This window comes from Lynx canadensis, chromosome D1 (genome assembly GCF_007474595.2).
Source record: "Lynx canadensis isolate LIC74 chromosome D1, mLynCan4.pri.v2, whole genome shotgun sequence".
NCBI classification, from domain to species: Eukaryota; Metazoa; Chordata; class Mammalia; order Carnivora; family Felidae; genus Lynx; species Lynx canadensis.
Genome location: NC_044312.2, coordinates 111,371,760 through 111,389,509, shown reverse-complemented (window position 1 = coordinate 111,389,509; position 17,750 = coordinate 111,371,760). Strand labels below are relative to the sequence as shown.

The 17,750-nt window shown below is 56.4% G+C and overlaps 2 protein-coding genes across 2 annotated transcripts in view; both read left to right on the top strand.

Moving 5' to 3' along the window:
• The window catches only part of CPT1A (carnitine palmitoyltransferase 1A), a 53,229-nt gene extending 39,299 nt beyond the window's left edge, over window positions 1-13,930 (top strand). The window contains exons 14-19 of the mRNA XM_030330762.2: window positions 377-541; window positions 7,499-7,633; window positions 9,210-9,362; window positions 10,237-10,350; window positions 10,596-10,688; window positions 11,629-13,930. Of these exons, the coding sequence (XP_030186622.1) occupies window positions 377-541; window positions 7,499-7,633; window positions 9,210-9,362; window positions 10,237-10,350; window positions 10,596-10,688; window positions 11,629-11,715 (747 nt within the window). The 3' untranslated portion in view covers window positions 11,716-13,930. The remainder of the gene's footprint in view (window positions 1-376; window positions 542-7,498; window positions 7,634-9,209; window positions 9,363-10,236; window positions 10,351-10,595; window positions 10,689-11,628) is intronic.
• Window positions 13,931-16,257: 2,327 nt separating this feature from the next.
• Window positions 16,258-17,750, top strand: part of TESMIN (testis expressed metallothionein like protein) — a 35,887-nt gene continuing 34,394 nt past the window's right edge. The window contains exon 1 of the mRNA XM_032594941.1: window positions 16,258-16,771. Coding sequence (XP_032450832.1) covers window positions 16,301-16,771 — 471 coding nt within the window. The 5' untranslated portion in view covers window positions 16,258-16,300. The remainder of the gene's footprint in view (window positions 16,772-17,750) is intronic.

The window sequence follows — 17,750 nt, the reverse complement described above, 5'->3', positions numbered from 1 at the left end:
CGTGTGATTCCGTGGCCCGGTCGCTCATTTCTATCGTGTGGTTGTACCACAGTCCGTTTCTTGCTTTAAACTGGTTCCTCGGTCGCCGCGATGGGTTTCACAAAACAAAACTCGGGCTGTTCCAAATGGCCTTTGGGGTCCCGCTCAGAGCAGGAATCCCCCGTCTCCTACCGGCGTCCCTCCTGCCGGGGCCACCCCGCCACTGGTCGGCGAGCGGGGTGCCGTGTTGCCAACAAACCACAGCTGCTGGGTAACACTTTGGAAAGAGCCGAGAGGAAAACGGGGTGTGTTTTCGGGCACCAACCCTGTGGCTTCGGGGTACGTCGGTAACCCCTCCGCCCTCCCCCATTAACTAAAACCTCTCCTTTCCCCCAAGTGTCAGGAGGTGATCGAGACTTCCCTGAGCTGCGCGAGCCTTCTGGCCAACGACGTGGATTTCCATTCTTTCCCGTTCCACACCTTCGGCAAAGGATTCATCAAAAAGTGCCGGACGAGCCCGGACGCCTTTGTGCAGCTCGCGCTCCAGCTGGCGCATTACAAGGTACGAGCCTGGGGTTTTGTCGCGAGCCCTGTGGGGTCCTGGACGCAAACGTGCCCAGGGCCGTGTGCCCCGTGGGTGGGGAAGGCCAGACACCTGTCCCGGGGGGGCAGCCGCTGGCGCGGAACACAGCCTGCTGGGTCTTTTGCCCGCGCGTCCTAGTCCGGGGTCTCTGCCACCGACGGGATGGGGCGCCTGGTGAGCGGAGCCCCCTCTCGGGTGGTAAACTCAGGGAAAGAAACGGATGCGGGACGGCGAGGGGTAATGTCGACCGTGGATAAACTAGAACACACAGGCCAAAACTGTACTTAAAATCGACTTTCCTGTAGTTCTTTTAACGTTGATTTATCTTTGAGAGAGAGACAGAGACGGAGCGTGAGTGGGGCAGGGGCACAGAGAGAGGGAGACACAGAATCCGAAGCAGGCTGCAGGCCCTGAGCCGTCAGCCCAGAGCCCGACGCGGGGCTCGAACCCACGGACAGTGAGATCGTGACCCGAGCCGAAGTCGGACGCTTCACCGACTGAGCCACCCAGGCGCCCCGACTCTACCGTAGTCCTTAACAGAGACGGTCACATCTTGAGGCTTTCTTTCACCCAAAGCAGTGGGACAGAAGCACAGCCATAGGGGAGCTGAGCTCTCTGTCGGATGGAGTAAGTGACCGAAAGATATGATAACTGGACCTTAGGATTAATGAGCTTGATTTCTTTTTTAAATTGATGAACACACATTGTCCATAAATACGCAGTGTCAGGGCTTTAAAATACAGGGCTTTCCGATACAGAGGTTTTCCTAAGGGAACACTCGGTTCCACAGTAACCCATTTGAACACAACTGGATGAAATGTTTTCGGCGGCGACAGAAATTAGTAAAGCTGACCCAAGATAAGGCACGAAGCTGGAAGGAGGTCAGTCCCCAAGGAAAGTCAGAGGTGGGTGGGACGCCTGGGTGGCTCAGTCGGTTCAGTGTCCAACTTTGGCTCAGGTCATGATCTCACGGCTTGTGAGTTCGAGCCCTGCCTCCGGCCGTCTGCTGTCAGCACAGAGCCCTCTTCGGATCCCCTGCCCCCTCCTCTCTCTGCCCCTCCCCTGTGCTCGCTCACTCTCTCAAAAGTAAACCAACATCTAAGAAAGTCAGAAGTTGGAGAGCTGCCTGAAACGTGACTGTGCTTAGAAGCAGCTGCGGGGCCATGACAAGCATAAGTTCTAGGGGCTTCGGAAAGGGAGGAGCTGCCTGGTTGGTTCCTGGGCAGGACCCTTTCCATCAGCGCGTCACACATGAGCAGGTGAGCTGGCTTGCCTGACATCGCGGCGCACAGTGGCGTGGCTGAACGTGGACCCAGGCAGGCTGGTTCTGAAACCCATGCCTGAACGGGATGGATGCAAAAAAGACCAACGTTGCTCGTGAATACAAATGCAAAGAAAAAAAAAACCCTAAATAAAATAGTAGCAAATACAATCTACCAGTATAGGAAAAGTACAGTCACCAGCAGCAGCTTATGGTCCCAGCAACGAGGGGACGGATCGGTCTTAGCAAATCCGGTAATAGATTAAATCGCATTATTCGATCAGGGGAGGAACCAGACAGTCCCCTCGACAGATACTAAAAAGACATCAAACACTGTCCATTCCTGACGACAGCTCTAAATGATAATAGGGACTGTTTCCTTAACGTGATCAATACTGTCGCGTATCAGTAGCCAGCATATGGCTTTAAAGGTGAAGAGGAGAGTGAGTCACCCCATTAAAATAAGGGTGAGCTGCAGCCGGCAGCTTCACTGTCCTCGAACTCCTTTCCGTAAGTGCAGTCAGTGCAGCTGACGGGATACTTGGGCAGGGGGACCGTCCAACATCCTCTCGGGAAGAGCGAGCAGAAAAGCTTTTACGATTAAGACGAACGCTCAGAGCGGAGCCTGCTGCGGAGTCTACAAAGCCCAGTATCTTCCTTGTCGAGCCGTGACGGCCAAGCAGAAAATAGAGCAGGTGGACAGAACGGGAGCAGAGACAAGAGTCTGGGATCCGGGCGTGTGTTCATAAAGCAGGTGGGACGTTGGGGGGAGGAACGGCCCAGAGCCACGGAGAAGATAGAGACGGTCTCCGAAAGGGAGACAAGGCTGTGGTTTGGGATAGAGAAGCTTGACCTCATAGAGGCAAATGTTCCCGGTTCACACTCCTAGTGTGAACACAGTCTGAGGTCCGAAGATGATTTGGGGAAGCTTCGAGTTCGTCTAGAAGAGCTGACGTTTGAGACTCACCGGGGACGATCCGAAAAGGGTACACGTAATGAGGCGGACGCTTGTTCTTTCGAAGTCTACGATGTAGAAGTTGGAAGAGCGTGGTAATTATCACGGTGCCATACTGCCTCCGGATAGTGCCACGCAGTTCTCTATGGCAAAGGTGGGATTTAACATCGGTGGGCGGGGATGAATTAATTAGGGAATGGAGTTGGGGAAATTGGCTGGAGGGTTCCATTTGGGAAGAAAAGACAGAGCCCGGTAGGAAAACAGAGTCAGAGCAGAAGTGGGTGGTTCACGAGAACGGAAAGCTGCAAACGGTCAGTGGATGTAGGTGGACAGTCTAATCTTGCCGGGAATCCAGAAAGTGCAGTGTAAGGAAGACTGAATCTTTGTGCCATTTGCAAAGGTCTTCCTTGAGTTCCGTGTTTGTGCAGGGCAATTTAGAAAGGGGCGTTCGTGCACAGCAGTTGGGCTCATAAAGCTGGAAACACGTGTCGTGAACGCGTGACCACTTCCCTGGCAAATTGTGCCTTGCGAATTGTATCCTTCAAGGACAGGCTCACAAAGGTCAGTTTAAGCACACCCCTCGGTAAAAATTGGAATCAATCTGAAAGCTTATCAGTGTGAAACCTGTTAGATTACGGTATTCTCGTACCATGGACTGTCACGTGACTGTCGAGTGATGTCTAGCATAATCTGTGAAAATGCACGGCTATGGGGCACCTGGGTGGCTCAGTTGGTTAAGGGTCCGACTCCTGACTTCAGCTCAGGTCGTGAGCTCACAGTTCGTGAGATCGAGCCGCACATTGGGCTCTGTGCTGATAGCTCGGAACCTATTTGGGATTCTTTGTGTCTCCCTCCCTCTCTCTCGGTTCCTCTCCTGCTCTCTCTCTTTCAGGAAGGAAGGAGGGAGGGAGGGAGGGAGGGAAGGAAGGAAGGAAGGAAGGAAGGAAGGAAGGAAGGAAAGAAGGAAAGAAGGAAGGAAGGAAGGAAGGAAGGAAGGAGGGAGGGAGGGAGGGAAGGAAGGAGGGGAAGAAAAAGAAAGAAAGAAAGAAAAGAAAGGGAAAAGAACAAATATGTGGTTGTAAAACACCATGTGAAAGTTTGAAGGCTGATAATTTATTACAGTGATCTTCAGACTTTGGCCCACAGGCCACATCCAGTCCGTGACTTGTTTTCGCTTGGCCCTTGGGCTAAGAATGGTGTTGACTTTTAATAATTGAAAAAACAAAACAGAAGGATAACACGACATGTAAATATCAATCGGAATTTCAGGGTTCACAGGGAACATGTGATTAGCACAGTCACTCCTAATCTGGATGTCCTGTCCACAGGTGTTTTGAGCTGCAGAGGGACAGCCGGGCCACTTGGCCCACAAACACGTGATGTTTGCTCCCTGCGCGGCACAGAAAACGCTTCCCAGCTCTGGCTTTATTGTATGCAGAGCCTAGAAGGGATGGATGGAAGACACTGGCAGGCGGTGCTGGGAAGGTTGATCTCTATTTTCTTCTCTTGTGCCGTGTTCGCGTTTTCTGGGCGTGTAAAGTTACTTTTTCAAGGCGAGAGATGACTTGTTTTCGGTACTTACATCTGTTCTTTGCCCTCCGGCTGGAAGTTGCCAGGATTTCATTCTCCACCCTCCCACCCATGTCTGTTTTTCACACCGCACTCAACCTATTAAGGACGGTCCGCGTATTAAGATGACCTATTAAAGATGCCAGGCAGCCCTTTCCTTTCAGAAGTTCGCACGTGCGTGCTCGCTCACGAAGCGGTTGCTGTGTTAGGGACGAGCCTCTCCCTAGAGACCCTCCTCCGCTCAGCTCTGAGCCGCAGACCTCTTTTTTTTAACGTTTATTTATTTTTGGGACAGAGAGAGACAGAGCATGAACGGGGGAGGGGCAGAGAGAGAGGGAGACACAGAATCGGAAGCAGGCTCCAGGCTCTGAGCCATCAGCCCAGAGCCTGACGCGGGGCTCGAACTCACGGACCGCGAGATCATGACCTGAGCCGAAGTCGGACGCTTAACCGACTGCGCCACCCAGGCGCCCCCAAAGCTAGTGTAGTTTTGAAGTAGTGATAAGCACGATAATATTTTGGCGTATCGGCAGCAACCATAATTTGTTGCACAAACAGCTATGATTTTCTCTTCCAAGTCACAGGGGCTGTTCATAATGAGTGTGGTTGGTCGGCTGTGCTTCTAAATGCCGTATTTCAGTTTGAGGTTGGCAGGAACTAAAATGTATCTATTTTTCCCTTCCGAGTGACCACGTTACCAAGGTTAGTAACCATTGGTCTGGTCCCTGTCTGCCCTTCCAGCCTTCTCTATTGACTCATTCAGCCTCATTCACTCAGCTTTGGCCACGCTGGTCTTTTTGCTGCCTGGGAGTATGTCAAGCTCGTCCCTACCTCAGGGCCTTTGCACTTGCTCTCCGCTGGTAATTGCTGTTTCCCAGACAGAGGCGTGGTTGGTTAGGTCTCTGCCCAAGTGCCCCCGTCTCCTATTTAAAACAGCCGCCACCCCGTGGCCCTTCTGTCACCCTGCGTTATTTCTGTTCGGTGCACCTGTCACCGTGTTACATTATATATATCACCCGTTTCTCCCGCTAGAACACTTGCCCCTTGAGGGCAGGGACACAACCCATCTCGTGCCAGGAACGCGGCAGCCGCGAGGAAGAAGCATCCGCAAACGAGTCATGACTGATTGAATGAACACACAGGGCAGCGGTCCTGTCTTTAGTCTGTGGCTGTTTGCCTCCTGCTTTGGGGTCCTGTTTATTTTTCATTTAGACGCTAGAGGTGAAAAATCCCCCCGAGTGCCACCACCAGCCTGAACACTGAGCCCGGGGCAGCCGTCCCAGGGTGTGACAGGTTTGTGTTCCTGCCCCGTGCATGTTAGTGTCTTCACAGACTTCTGGTCCTGCTCGTTAGAAACTGGAGGCGTCCGCGGGGGGCGAGCGGCCGCTGTCCCGGGGGTGGCAGGTTGAGTGGGGCTCCCGGCGTAACCCGGCTGGAGACCCCGAGCGCACTAATGCTCGATGCGTTTGCCGAGACGTTTAGGGGGTCGTTGAAAAAACTGTGGGTACCTTGCATGGCCGTGCTGAGCACTCACGATTGAGGTTTGATGTTGGAAAGTGGGCCTCACAGAAGTCGTTGCCTCGTGGAGCCCAAGCTAACTTGTGTTAAATGACTAAAATGCCACATTTACACTCTTTGCCCGGATCTCCTTCTCTTCCTTCCCTCCTCCCTGCCCGCGGCTGGATCACGTGCCCCTTGGCGCCCCTTGGAACCCGCAGCTGGCAGCGAGTTCGCTGAAAGCCGTGTTTGCTAAGATCACCCGGACCCCGTTTGCTTGTTAGTCTTCTCTGTACCCCGCATACACCAGCACAGGGGGCAGCGTGGAAGCCTTCCGCGTGGGCAAGTGCCAGCCACCGAAGGTGGATCGTCACAGGCCTCCTGGCCTGTGTTCCCCACCCCGTGGCCTGCTCGCCTCGTCTCTTCGCAGGCAGGACTGGGGGAGGGACAGAGCCCCGAAGGCCGCTCACAGCCACGGCCCGCGCTCCGGGAGGCTCAGCCTGGACTCTGGCTCTGGGTTTCTGTGACATTGTCAGCTGGTCGCAGGGCCCCCTCCGTCACGTCGGGGTCACCCGGGCCCGAGCGCCCGGCGCTGTTGTCCGCTCAGGAATAATTTGGGTCCACAAAGTGCCGTTGGCCGCTTTCCCGTCCATATTGGGAATCGGCGTGTCCTCGAGCTGGCCTGGCGGCCACGGGCACTTTGCAGGCGATTTCCTCCCACGGCGCATGCACTCCTCGGACCCCGTCCTTGTGCACCACCTGCCGCTTCCCCCTGGAGCCCCGGCCGTGCCATCAGCTGTCCCTCCCAGGGTCTCCGCCTCTGCCACCCCAGCCCCCTCGCGGTCCCCGACGACAGCGTTCCTGGACCCCATGGGGCCTCTGCCCGTCTTGCCCTCCCCGTCCCCTCCCCTGGGCTTGGTCTCCCCGGCCTGTTGCCGTCCTCCCCGATCTCGTCCCGTGGCCCCAGGCACAGCACAACCACCCCCGGCTCCGGCCGGCTCTCCGCCCGCTGGGCCCCGCACCCAAGAGGCTGGCGTACCCCCGGGCAGCCACCCTCTGTTTCGCGCCTCCTCTCTCTGGCTCTCAGCGCCTCCCTCCCCCGTCGGCAGGCCAGCCTTCTTCATGGTTCACTAGAAAAATGAGAGCATCCCAGTGAGACCTCAAGACCACGGCCACCCCCCTCTGCTTCGTCTCCCCTCCCGCCCGGCCACCTGCCCTCCTTCTGGAGGACATCACTCCTCACCTGTCCCTTCTCAACTGGGTCATCGCCGCCGTCATGCAGACATGGTGGAATGTTCCCTGCCAACACCTTGTGTCTTTTAATAACTTGCCCGAACATCTCCTTGCCCCGTGTTCCTCCCATAAATGTGTCTGCACTTGGGGTGGCGGCGGGGGGGGGTGCGTGAAGCTCAGGAAATCGCGCCATGGCATCGGTTGCACCCGGAAACGGAACCTGGGCTACCCAGAAACTGACCTCCCCCGCCCCCAGCCCTTTGCAAAGCTAACGACGTCTCCGTCTGCCTGCCGCACAGCCCCGTGTGAATGAAGACTGACGTTGACTAAAAGCTAAAGCTGACCGTCACCTTGTCCCTTCTTGTGCATCAGAGTCCATCCGCCTGCCCTGCCTCGTATGAAAGTTCTCTTCCTTTCCCAGGACATGGGCAAGTTTTGCCTCACGTACGAGGCCTCCATGACCCGGCTCTTCCGAGAGGGGAGGACGGAGACCGTGCGTTCCTGCACCACGGAGTCGTGCAACTTTGTGCTCGCCATGGTGGACCCCACCCAGACGGTAAGGTGGCGTCGGGCTGGGGACACTTCGGGGCTGACCCGCGAGCCTCTGCAGGGGGAGCCGTGTTCAGCTTCTCCCCTGCCCTCCTTTCAGGGGAACCGGGCGTGGTCGGGACGCGCACAGAGAGGTTAACGTTTGTGTCCCTTCCGTAACGTCTTACAGCTTGGACTCCCTGAGTCTAAGTTAGACGTGCACCCGGCGCGGGCAGGCCTGGGAGTGGGTGCGGCAGGACAGAACAAGGGGCTGGGTGCGGATGCGCGGACCGGGCCACGGGAGCCTTCCGCTCGGGGTTACGGGAGCCCGCTGCCCACGCCGAAGCTCCCCGCCCGGGCCCGGGGCTCCGGTTGTCCGTACGCTGCCTTTGAGAATCTGGCAGTGGCCTGGGAACTGTTAGGGCAGTTCGTTTTCGTAGCCGAGGATCGGAGACTCCGGTGAATTCCATAGGCTGCTGGGCCACACAACCGGGACGTGGCCGAGGCCAGATCTGTGCCCAGAGCGCAGGCGTGCACTGCTGGTGGCCCGGGAGACATTGGCCGGGGCCCTTGCTCCGCCCTCGCCCTGCCCACTCCGCTCCGCCCTACTCTGCCCTGCCTGCCCTGTCTGCTGTGCCCTACTCTACTCTGCTCCGCTCTGCCCTACTCTGCCCTGCCCTGCCCTGCCCTACCCTACCCTGTCTGCTCTGCCCTACCCTGTCTGCTCTGCCCTGCCTGCCCTGTCCTACTCTACTCTGCTCCGCTCTGCCCTACTCTGCCCTGTCCTACTCTACTCTGTTCCGCTCTCCCCTACTCTGCCCTGCCCTGCTCTGCCCTGCCCTACCCTACCCTACCCTGTCTGCTCTGCCCTACCCTGTCTGCTCTGCTCTGCCTGCCCTGTCCTACTCTACTCTGCTCCGCTCTCCCCTACTCTGCCCTGCCCTGCTCTGCCCTGCCCTACCCTACCCTACCCTGTCTGCTCTGCCCTACCCTGTCTGCTCTGCTCTGCCTGCCCTGTCCTACTCTACTCTGCTCCGCTCTCCCCTACTCTGCCCTGCCCTGCTCTGCCCTGCTCTGCCCTGCCCTACCCTACCCTACCCTGTCTGCTCTGCCCTGCCTGCCCTGTCCTACTCTATTCTGCTCCGCTCTGCCCTACTCTGCCCTGCCCTGTCTGCTCTGCCCTACTCTGCCCTGCCTGCCCTGTCCTACTCTACTCTACTCTGCTCTGCTCTGCCCTACTCTGCTCTGACCTGCTTGCCCTGTACAGCCCTACACGGCCCTGCCCCGCCCTGCTCTGCTCTGGTGAAACTGTTCCCGAGAACAAAGGCTTCTGATTCTTTGGAAGGACATCAGTAGGCACGAGCAAGGTGACGCTGGGCTGGCTGCACACAGGGCCACCATGCCTCTCCTGTCGTGCGCCCCCCCGCGGTTTCTGACCCGCCCTTTCAGTGGCACAAGGTGGGGCTTCCGCCCCGGCACGCCCCTCCCGAGACCCCCGTTTCTCAGGCCATCGGACCCTTGGAGGGAAGGGCCGTTGCTTGCGTCCCAGAGCCGACTTAGACCCCCCCCTCACAACTCGCATCTCCCCACCCCTCCTCGCTTAGGTTGAGCAGAGGCTCAAGTTGTTCAAGGTTGCCTCCGAGAAGCACCAGCACCTGTACCGCCTGGCGATGACTGGCTCCGGGATCGACCGTCACCTCTTCTGTCTCTACGTGGTGTCCAAGTACCTGGCCGTGGATTCCCCCTTCTTGAAGGAGGTGAGTGTGGCTGCCAGCGGCCGCTCGGCCAGGCATGTCGACTACACCCAGACTAAGTCGGTGCAGCCTTGCAAGTGGGACGGGGCCTCACAAACGGGCGTTCGAGCTGAACGGTCATCACAGTGTCAGATCCGAGCTGTGCTTTCAGTGCCGTGTCCCTTCGGTCCCCGGGAATACTTGGTGTCACATTTAACCCTCCTGACCCCCCCAGACGCCAGTGACCTCGAGCACGGAGCATGGAGTGATGAGCTCTTATATGTATCACCCTCGTTTGTAATGGAGTTTAATTTTGAGCTATAAAATTTAATTGTTAACGATGCCGTGTTTAACAGGCAACTCGAAGACTTCCTGCGAATTTGCTTCCGGGCAGCACAGCCCCCTTTCCGAATCTTAGTTAATGTATCCGCCCCCTTTTCTGCTGGTGCTGCCCATCCCCCAACCATCCGGGTGCCCTCATCTGCCCCAGGCCTTCTCTGCGCACATACTGCCCCCAGACAGCCGGGCCTTCAGGGCCGCAGACCTGTGGCGTCCGTGACCACCCAGACACCGAGCAAGCCTTTTCCTGTCTCCAGTGGGGCTTCCTGTCTCAGGGACAGAAGAGGACGGTACAGGGAGAAGTGTCATGGGAGAGACGCCTGGGTGTTAAGCATCTGACTTTGGCTCAGGTCATGATCTCACGGTTCATGGGTTCGAGCCCCGCACCGGGTTCTGTGCTGACAGCGTGGAGCCTGGGGCCTCCTTCAGATTCTGTGCCTCCCCCTTTCTCTGCCCCTCCCCCGCTTGTGCTCTGTCTCTCTCTTTCTCTCAAAAATAAATAAACGTTAAAAACATTTCTTAAAAAAGCGCCATGAGAGAATCTCCTTGTCCTCAACAGGTCTTATCGGAGCCTTGGAGATTATCAACCAGCCAGACCCCTCAGCAGCAGGTAGAGCTGTTCGATTTGGAGAAGAATCCAGAGTACGTGTCCAGCGGAGGGGGCTTTGGACCGGTAAGTGACTGAGCGTGATGTACACAGAGCTGCAGGTCGGGGACAGGACGCGCCCTCCCGTCCGCCTCTGCTTCAGGTCTTCCGGAATGTTCCACTCGCCCCTCCTTGCCTTGTCGGGCACCACTGTAGAGGAATTCTGCAGATTGTTAATGCAGGTGTTAATTCCAGTCTTGTATGGAAAAATGTTAGTCCCGTTTTCACATCATCTTTCCCGAGGTTCAGCTGAAACTTGCCTTGCTCTGTAGGTTGCGGACGATGGGTATGGGGTGTCCTACATCCTCGTGGGCGAGAACCTCATCAACTTCCACATATCTTCCAAATACTCCTGCCCTGAGACCGTAAGTATGAAACAGGGCCCCCTTTTCTAAAGACGGGGTGTTTTTACGGCCTTCTTTTTAATTTGACAGAAGTGTTTTTCCTCACTTTGATGGAAAAGACCAGTTCAACTGTATACTTTTACTTGCCTTGGACTTTGTTTCAAATAAATGAATTTCAAGATTCTCTTAACCTAAGTTTTTCAGTTTATTTAATTTGAGAGAGAGAGAGAGAGAGAGAGAGAGAATCCCAAGCAGGCTCTGTGCTAATAGTGTGGAGCCCGATGTGGAGCTTGAACCCCACGAACCATGGGATCACGACCTGAACCAAAACAAGAGTGGGATGCATAACGAGCTGAGCCACCCAGGCGCTCCTCTCTCAACCTAATTAACTGAAAAGATTAAAAAAAATTTTTTTAATGTTTATTTTTGAGAGAGACAGAGCGTGAGCGGGGGCGGGGCAGAGAGCGAGGGAGACACAGAATCCGCAGCGGGCTCCGGGCTCTGAGCCGTCAGCACAGAGCCAGACGTGGGGCTCGAACTCACAAACTGTGAGGTCGTGACCTGAGCCGAAGTTGGGCGCTTAACCGACTGAGCCACGCTGGAGCCCCCTATCCTTGTCTCTATGCTTCCTTTCCACGTGGAAAGCAACGCCTGAAAGCAATGCCAAGTGCCCTGTTAGCAGAGAGGACTGGAATTCATTTCTTTATCGTGTTTTATGTAATGTGTTGCCATGAGGGGAGGCCTTCCGGCAAAAGCACACCCGCACACGCACACGGCCGGTTATCTCCGTGAACCCTCAGCATGTCTCCAGGACGCGTGACGTAGTGATGAAGCCATAAAGTCAGAGCTTCGAGAACTGGCAAAGAGGAATGTTTGCAAGGGGCCGTTTGTAAGTGGCTCACGGTATGGGGATTTACGCGTCGTAACGTGTGTTTTCCCGGTTTTTGTTTTTGAACGCCAGGACTCGCATCGCTTTGGGAAGCACCTGAAACAGGCCATGACTGACATCATCGGTTTGTTTGGGTTCAGCTCCAACTCCAGAAAGTAATCCCACGAGAGCCACCGTGAAGGAGAACGAGCTCTGCTGATAAAAACCAAATGAAAAGTAGCTGTTGCTTCTGATTATAGTTCAGGGTGAAAAATCGCTCAAGAAACCCAGAAGTTTTCCTTCCCGCCCGGGGTTTGGTGGTGTTGTTTCCTAGAACAGCCTTCTTCACCCTGTGAAGTATAATCCCACTACTTCCTGGCAGGTCCTGACTTTGGGAATGTTTGATAAGGTGCCCGCCCCCCCCCACCCCGAAAGTTTTTGCAGCCACACTGCGTTTATATATGGGATAAAAATCTGGTTGAGCTAGTTAAGGGACTAGTGGGGTTGTGACTTCACCCATGGGAAATGACAGTGGCACGTTTCCTCGGTGGGGACCGAATATCTGGTCCTTAACGGGCATTTACTTTTTATCGGAGCTTTTTTTTGTGCAGAGAGAGAAGCGTTCCAGGCAGAGATGTTAGACTGTTCGTAGTTGACGCGTGTATAATGCACTAATGGAAGCCTTGTGCTTTGGGAACCAGTTTTGTGTCCCTGTGGGTAGTAACTCTGTCCTCGTCTGGCTTGGTAGTCTGTGTGTGCCTCTCCGTGTCTGAAGCGAGTTAGCATCCCGTATTCTGTAGTTTTTACTGACCGTGCAAGTCTTCAAACCCAGTGCCTTAAAAACGCGAGGCCCTAATGAAAGGGAGACCGTAGGAAAGATGTGCTCTGCAAACCTTCAGGTGGAATGGTGAGCGTCTTACTCCTTTCTCGTTTACGGAGCGGATAACCCTGTAAATAAGCGTTTCCTGTGGCTTCCCTACCCCTAGAAAGACCAGTTTCCTTGGGAGGGCAGCTGGCCTAGAGCCCTCTCTTCGGCCCGCCTTCCTTGCATCATTAAGCGACAAAAGAAAGAGTGTGCGTGTGTCAGAAACGGGGAGCGAGGGAGATCATGACCGTGTCTGCCGTAGTCACTGAAGAATAAAAAGGTACAGGACGTGCCTCGGGATCACTGCTTCCCCGGGCTGACGGCAAGGAGGGCGTGACGTTGACCACTGACGAAGGAAAAAACGCTCAAGAAACGGGAAGAGTGACCTCAGAAGGGTCAGGACAGTGCAGCACCTGGAGGCCCCGGGCGTGCTTTCTAACCCCACCTGGGGAGGGAGGACCCCTCTCCTTTCCAGCCGAGATGCGGGGAGATGGGAACAGGAGGCCACGCCATCTCGGTGACCCGCCACGAGTCACCGGTGACAGGTGCTAAGTTTAACGTAGCCTATCCTTCGGGTGGGGAGTGCCTTTATGGAGAGAGTCTGATTGACCAAAAAGCGATTATGCACTGAATCGTCTTCCGTATTTAATGTAACACTTAAGGATCGTGGAATGAAATAACCCACTGCCTCTGGGCGGTAGTGACAGGCTCAGCTGTCCCATTTTTAAACTGTGTATTTATTTTTCTGACCACTTTGCTCCGGTCGGGCTTGCTTCTGTAAAGAGTTGTGCACTCCAGTGATAACAACGGCCAGGCTGAACTGTTGGAGGAGACAGGGCGCTTGCTTGCAGAGCACATTTATTTATGTATATGTTTTCATGCAAAATTCCCACCTAAATGGGCCAAAGATTTTTTTTTTTTTGCTCTTAAAAGCAAGAAGAAATGAAAACAGGCAAAAAAAACAAAACAAAACAAAAACAAAACTAAGATGAAAACCAACAACTATGATAACAAACCCTCGTGTTCATCTGTGGTTCACAGTCAAGGAGGTGGGGGGTGGGGACTAACGCAGTCTGCCCCGGGTGGGCACGGCTTCCAATCAAGGGGGCATCGGCGACTGTCAGAGCCACCTAAATCCTGCACTATTGACCTGACAAGTCTGCATTCCCTTCGCGTTCGCATGTGAATTTGAATGTTGACCCGTAGCACTTAATACCTATTTGGGCTTGTCTCTCAGGTTTAAATATTTCCAATGTAATTACCTGTCGTTAACCAGTGCAGTTATCAATGCAATTTTATATTTACTGAAAGAAAGAAGAGTGGGTTTTTATTGTACATGTTGCAAGGAGGAGGGAAGAGTATTAATGTATTTAATTTAACGTGGAATAAGCCATAGTCTTTTCTTAAAGGAGCTGTGGTTTGAATTTGTTACCTTGGGCTGTCCGTTGCATGTAAATACAATATGCTCTTTTGGATGTAAATCTTAGAAATGCAGGATGAATGTTATCATTAATAAAACATTAATCCCAGTCTTTGTTTCTGGCTCTTCCCTTATGTTGATAAGGAGGCTATGAGTCAGGGACGAAGGAAGTCAGGCCCTGGAGACAGAGGTGAGGGGTTTGTGCCCATGGCCTGGCTTGGGCAGAGTGCACATCACAAGATTCACGGGCCTTGCTGAGAAAGGAAGCTGCTGTGGGCCGTGGGTTTCTAGTCTTCATCCCTTTATGCGTTCCCTTCCCGCCCCCACGCCTGGAACAGTGTCCCTCGTATAGTAGGTGCTCAACAAATATCTGTTCGGTGAACGCACGAATTCGTTTTCTCAGTAGTCTTTATTGAGTGCCTATTGCGTGCCAAGCTCTGCTCGGTAGAGCGGGGGCCCCACCAGGTTCTGGCGGTGGTGGAGATTGGATCCAGTGAGGGGAGGAGAGAACCAAGACAGCCGTTCAAAGGATCCTTGGTGTCCCAAGGCAGACGAGAGGGTCATGAGTAGGGGGACGTAGCTGGCTCGACCAGGAGGTGGAGTTGGGCCCGGGCCTGAGGAACAAGATGGCACTGGCTTTGGCTGACCCAGCTGGGCCGGCATTACATCTAGGAGTGTTCCAGAGCTCCTGGGTCTTTGAGTCTGGCTGGCTTGTGACTCACGCAGGTGGCTGCGCACGCCTGATGATCAGAGCGGCTCGATGCGAATGTCTGTCACGAGGGAGTGAAGGGCAGGGCCTCACGGGCTGATGTGCTTGGTCACAGGCTCTTGGAGCTCTTCGCTGCTGTTCGCTTCGGCTGCCTTCCAGATCCCTACAGTTCGGGAAGCCCCACTGCGTTCTCAGCCCTGCCCCGAACTCCGCTGAACTTCCTCGTGATGTGATTATTTCAGCCATAAAATGAGAGTAAGCTCATCGACACATGCCCGTGTAAGTGAGGCCCTGGACAGGGCTGGAAAGATACACAGCCGACTTCAGCATCCCCTTTGGGGACTGGCACGGTGCTTAAGGAAACTTCAGCCCCATTTATAATGTTTAAATATTTCAGTAGGAGAGATTATGTATTATTCACTTAAGGAAAAAAAATCTACCTTAATTTTGATCCGAACAAGTCAGACTGGCCTGAGGGCCTCAGTTTCTCCCTGTGAGCCTGGCGCTGAGGACCCCGGGGGGCTTCCCCGGCCCTCACCCCGCCCCCCGCCCCGCCTCCGACCTCCCACCCCGCAGCAGCCGGCCCCGCCCCCTCCTGACGCACCCGCAGCTCGGCTCCGCCCCCGCAGTGGCCCCGCCCACCGCTGCCCCGCCCCGTTCCCAGTCCCAACCGCCAACGGCCACGGGCACGTGAGGGGCCCGCCCGCCCCGCCCGCCCCGCCCCGCATCCTGGATCCGCGCTCCCGCAGCCCCCGCGGCCCCAGGTGCGTCCCCCTGAAGAGGCCTGAGCCCGCGCCCCCTCCGACAACTGAAACGTCAGCCGACATCGATATCCCCGCGGTCCCCGGGCCCGGCCTAGGGGTCTGCAGGAGGGGAGAGGGACCGTGGGTCCCCTAGTCAGGGCCTCGGAGACCGCGGGGCCCCTCCCGGGTCAGCCCCACGGGGACGGGGGTACCTCTCTCGGGCCAGGCCCTCAGGGACGGGGGTACCTCTCCCGGGTCAGCCCCTCGGGGACGGGGGGACCTCTCTCGGGCCAGGCCCTCGGGGACGGGGGTACCTCTCCCGGGTCAGCCCCTCGGGGACGGTGGGGGGGACCTCTCTAGGGTCAGCCCCTCGGGGATGGAGGGACCTCTCCCTGGTTAGGCCCTTGGGGACAGGGGGATCTCTCTCGGGTCAGGCCCTCGGGAACGGGGGGACCTCTCCCTGGTCAGGCCCTCGGGGAGAGGGGGATCTCTCTCGGGTCAGCCCCTCGGGGATGGTGGTACCTCTCCTGGGTCAGCGCCTTGGGGACTGGGGTACCTCTCCCGGGTCAGCCCCTCGGGGACGGGGGTACCTGTCGGGTCAGACCCTTGGGGACGGGTGGGACCCCTCCCCAGTCAGCCCCTCGGGGATGGAGGGACCTCTTCCTGGTCAGGCCCTCGGGGACGGGGGGACCTCTCTCGGGTCAGGCCCTCAGGGACGGGGGGGGGTACCTCTCGGGTCAGCCCCTTGGGGACAGAGGGACCCCTCCCCGGTCAGGCCCTCAGGGACGGGGGGGAGGAGGGACCTCTCTCGGGTCAGCCCCTTGGGGACCTTTCTCGGGTCAGGCCCTTAGGGATGGGGGGACCTCTCCCGGGTCAGGCCCTGGGTGGGGGATGGAGGGACCCCCGGGGTCAGGGCGGGGCCGCACCCCCCTCACCTGGCCATGTGTGTGCAGGTGCTTGGCTCCCGGCCGGATTGCGCGCGGCGAGGGGTGCAGGGCGACGCCCGGCCCGAGGTCCCCTCAGCAGACATGGAGGAGGCCCCTCTGCTTGGCGGGATGTCCAGTCCCGAGGAGATGGTGACAGACCTTTTCAGCGCAGACAGTCCGTTTGTTTCCGAAAACCTCACCCTGAGAGACCCGGTGGTGGTGAAGCACGAGGAGGGCGAGTTCCACATGTTTAAAGACGCGTACCTGAGCCCCGCGGACCCCACGGAGCCCCTCCTGCACGCGTTCAGCCCCCCGCTGCAGGCGGACTGTGAGACCCAGGGCAGAGCGGAGCTGGGGGGGGGCGACCACGCCCAGGAGATGCTGGCGGAGTACCCCGGCCTCCCCGACCTCAGCCCCCTGGAAGACGCCGTCCTGCCCGTGGCCCCGCAGCCCCAGGCCTACAACGTCCACTTCCTGTCCTCCCTGCTGGCCCCGCACAGGAGTCCCGCCGTCCTGCCCCTGGGCGCCTGGGCCAGGGAAGGAGCCGCCCACCCCGGTGTCCGGGTGATTCCAGTAAGACCCATGTGGGAAAAAGGCTCGGGACCTCTGTCACCCTGTCCCAGACAGAGTGACACTGGCCGTCCCAAGACCCCCCCCCCCCAAGCCTTTCGTAGCATCCCCGGTTGGATTCACGCCTTCCAACTGAGCGCCCCACTCTGGAAGCCGGGTGGCGGCTCCCCAGCGAGCCATTCTACCTGGAGGAGAATCGGGTCCCGGGGCCCTGGTTCCAAGGTGGGCTCACGCTGCAGAGAGCACAGGGCAGCAGAGGGAAGGAGCCAGGAAGCGCGTCGTCCTGGGCCCTGTTGCTGTCACTGGCTTTAGGAAAGGGGCCCCTGTTGACGTTAGTGTTAATAGTGCCTGTGAAAAGTGCAGTGTGGTTGAGTTTTCATGGAATCGTGGAATCAAAATGTGAGAGCTGCTTTCTGCTGCTAAGGGGCTGTTCCTCGGGCACATGTAACACGAATCCCAGTTTACGTAAACTCCCGCTAATTGTCAGCCGACCGCCCCCTTTTAGAACCACTGGTGATTTCTGCTTTGTTCTCGCCGAAAGGAAACAAGTCAGTTTTTAAAGGCAACGAAGGATCCCGAGGAAATGTGTGCTGCCCCCTAAAGGGACATAGTTTGGAAAGTCACTGTGTTCTCGGCAAATTTTAGGAAGAATCCTCATGGTTTTGGAATACCGAAATCTGATGGCAATTTCTTTAACCACTGAGTCTTTTTTTTTAAATGTTTTTATTTTATTTATTTTTTTATTCTTGAGTGAGAGACAGAGTGTGAGTGGGGAAAGGGCAGAGAGAGAGAGGGAGACACTGAATCGGAAGCAGGCTCCAGGCTCCGAGCTGTCGGCACAGAGCCCTAAGTGGGGCTCGAACTCACGGACCGCGAGATCATGACCTGAGCCGAAGTCGGACGTGTAACCGACTGAGCCGCCCAGGCTCCCCATGAGTCTTTTTGGTTTTTAAATTGCATTGATTTTCAGTGGTACCCCTGG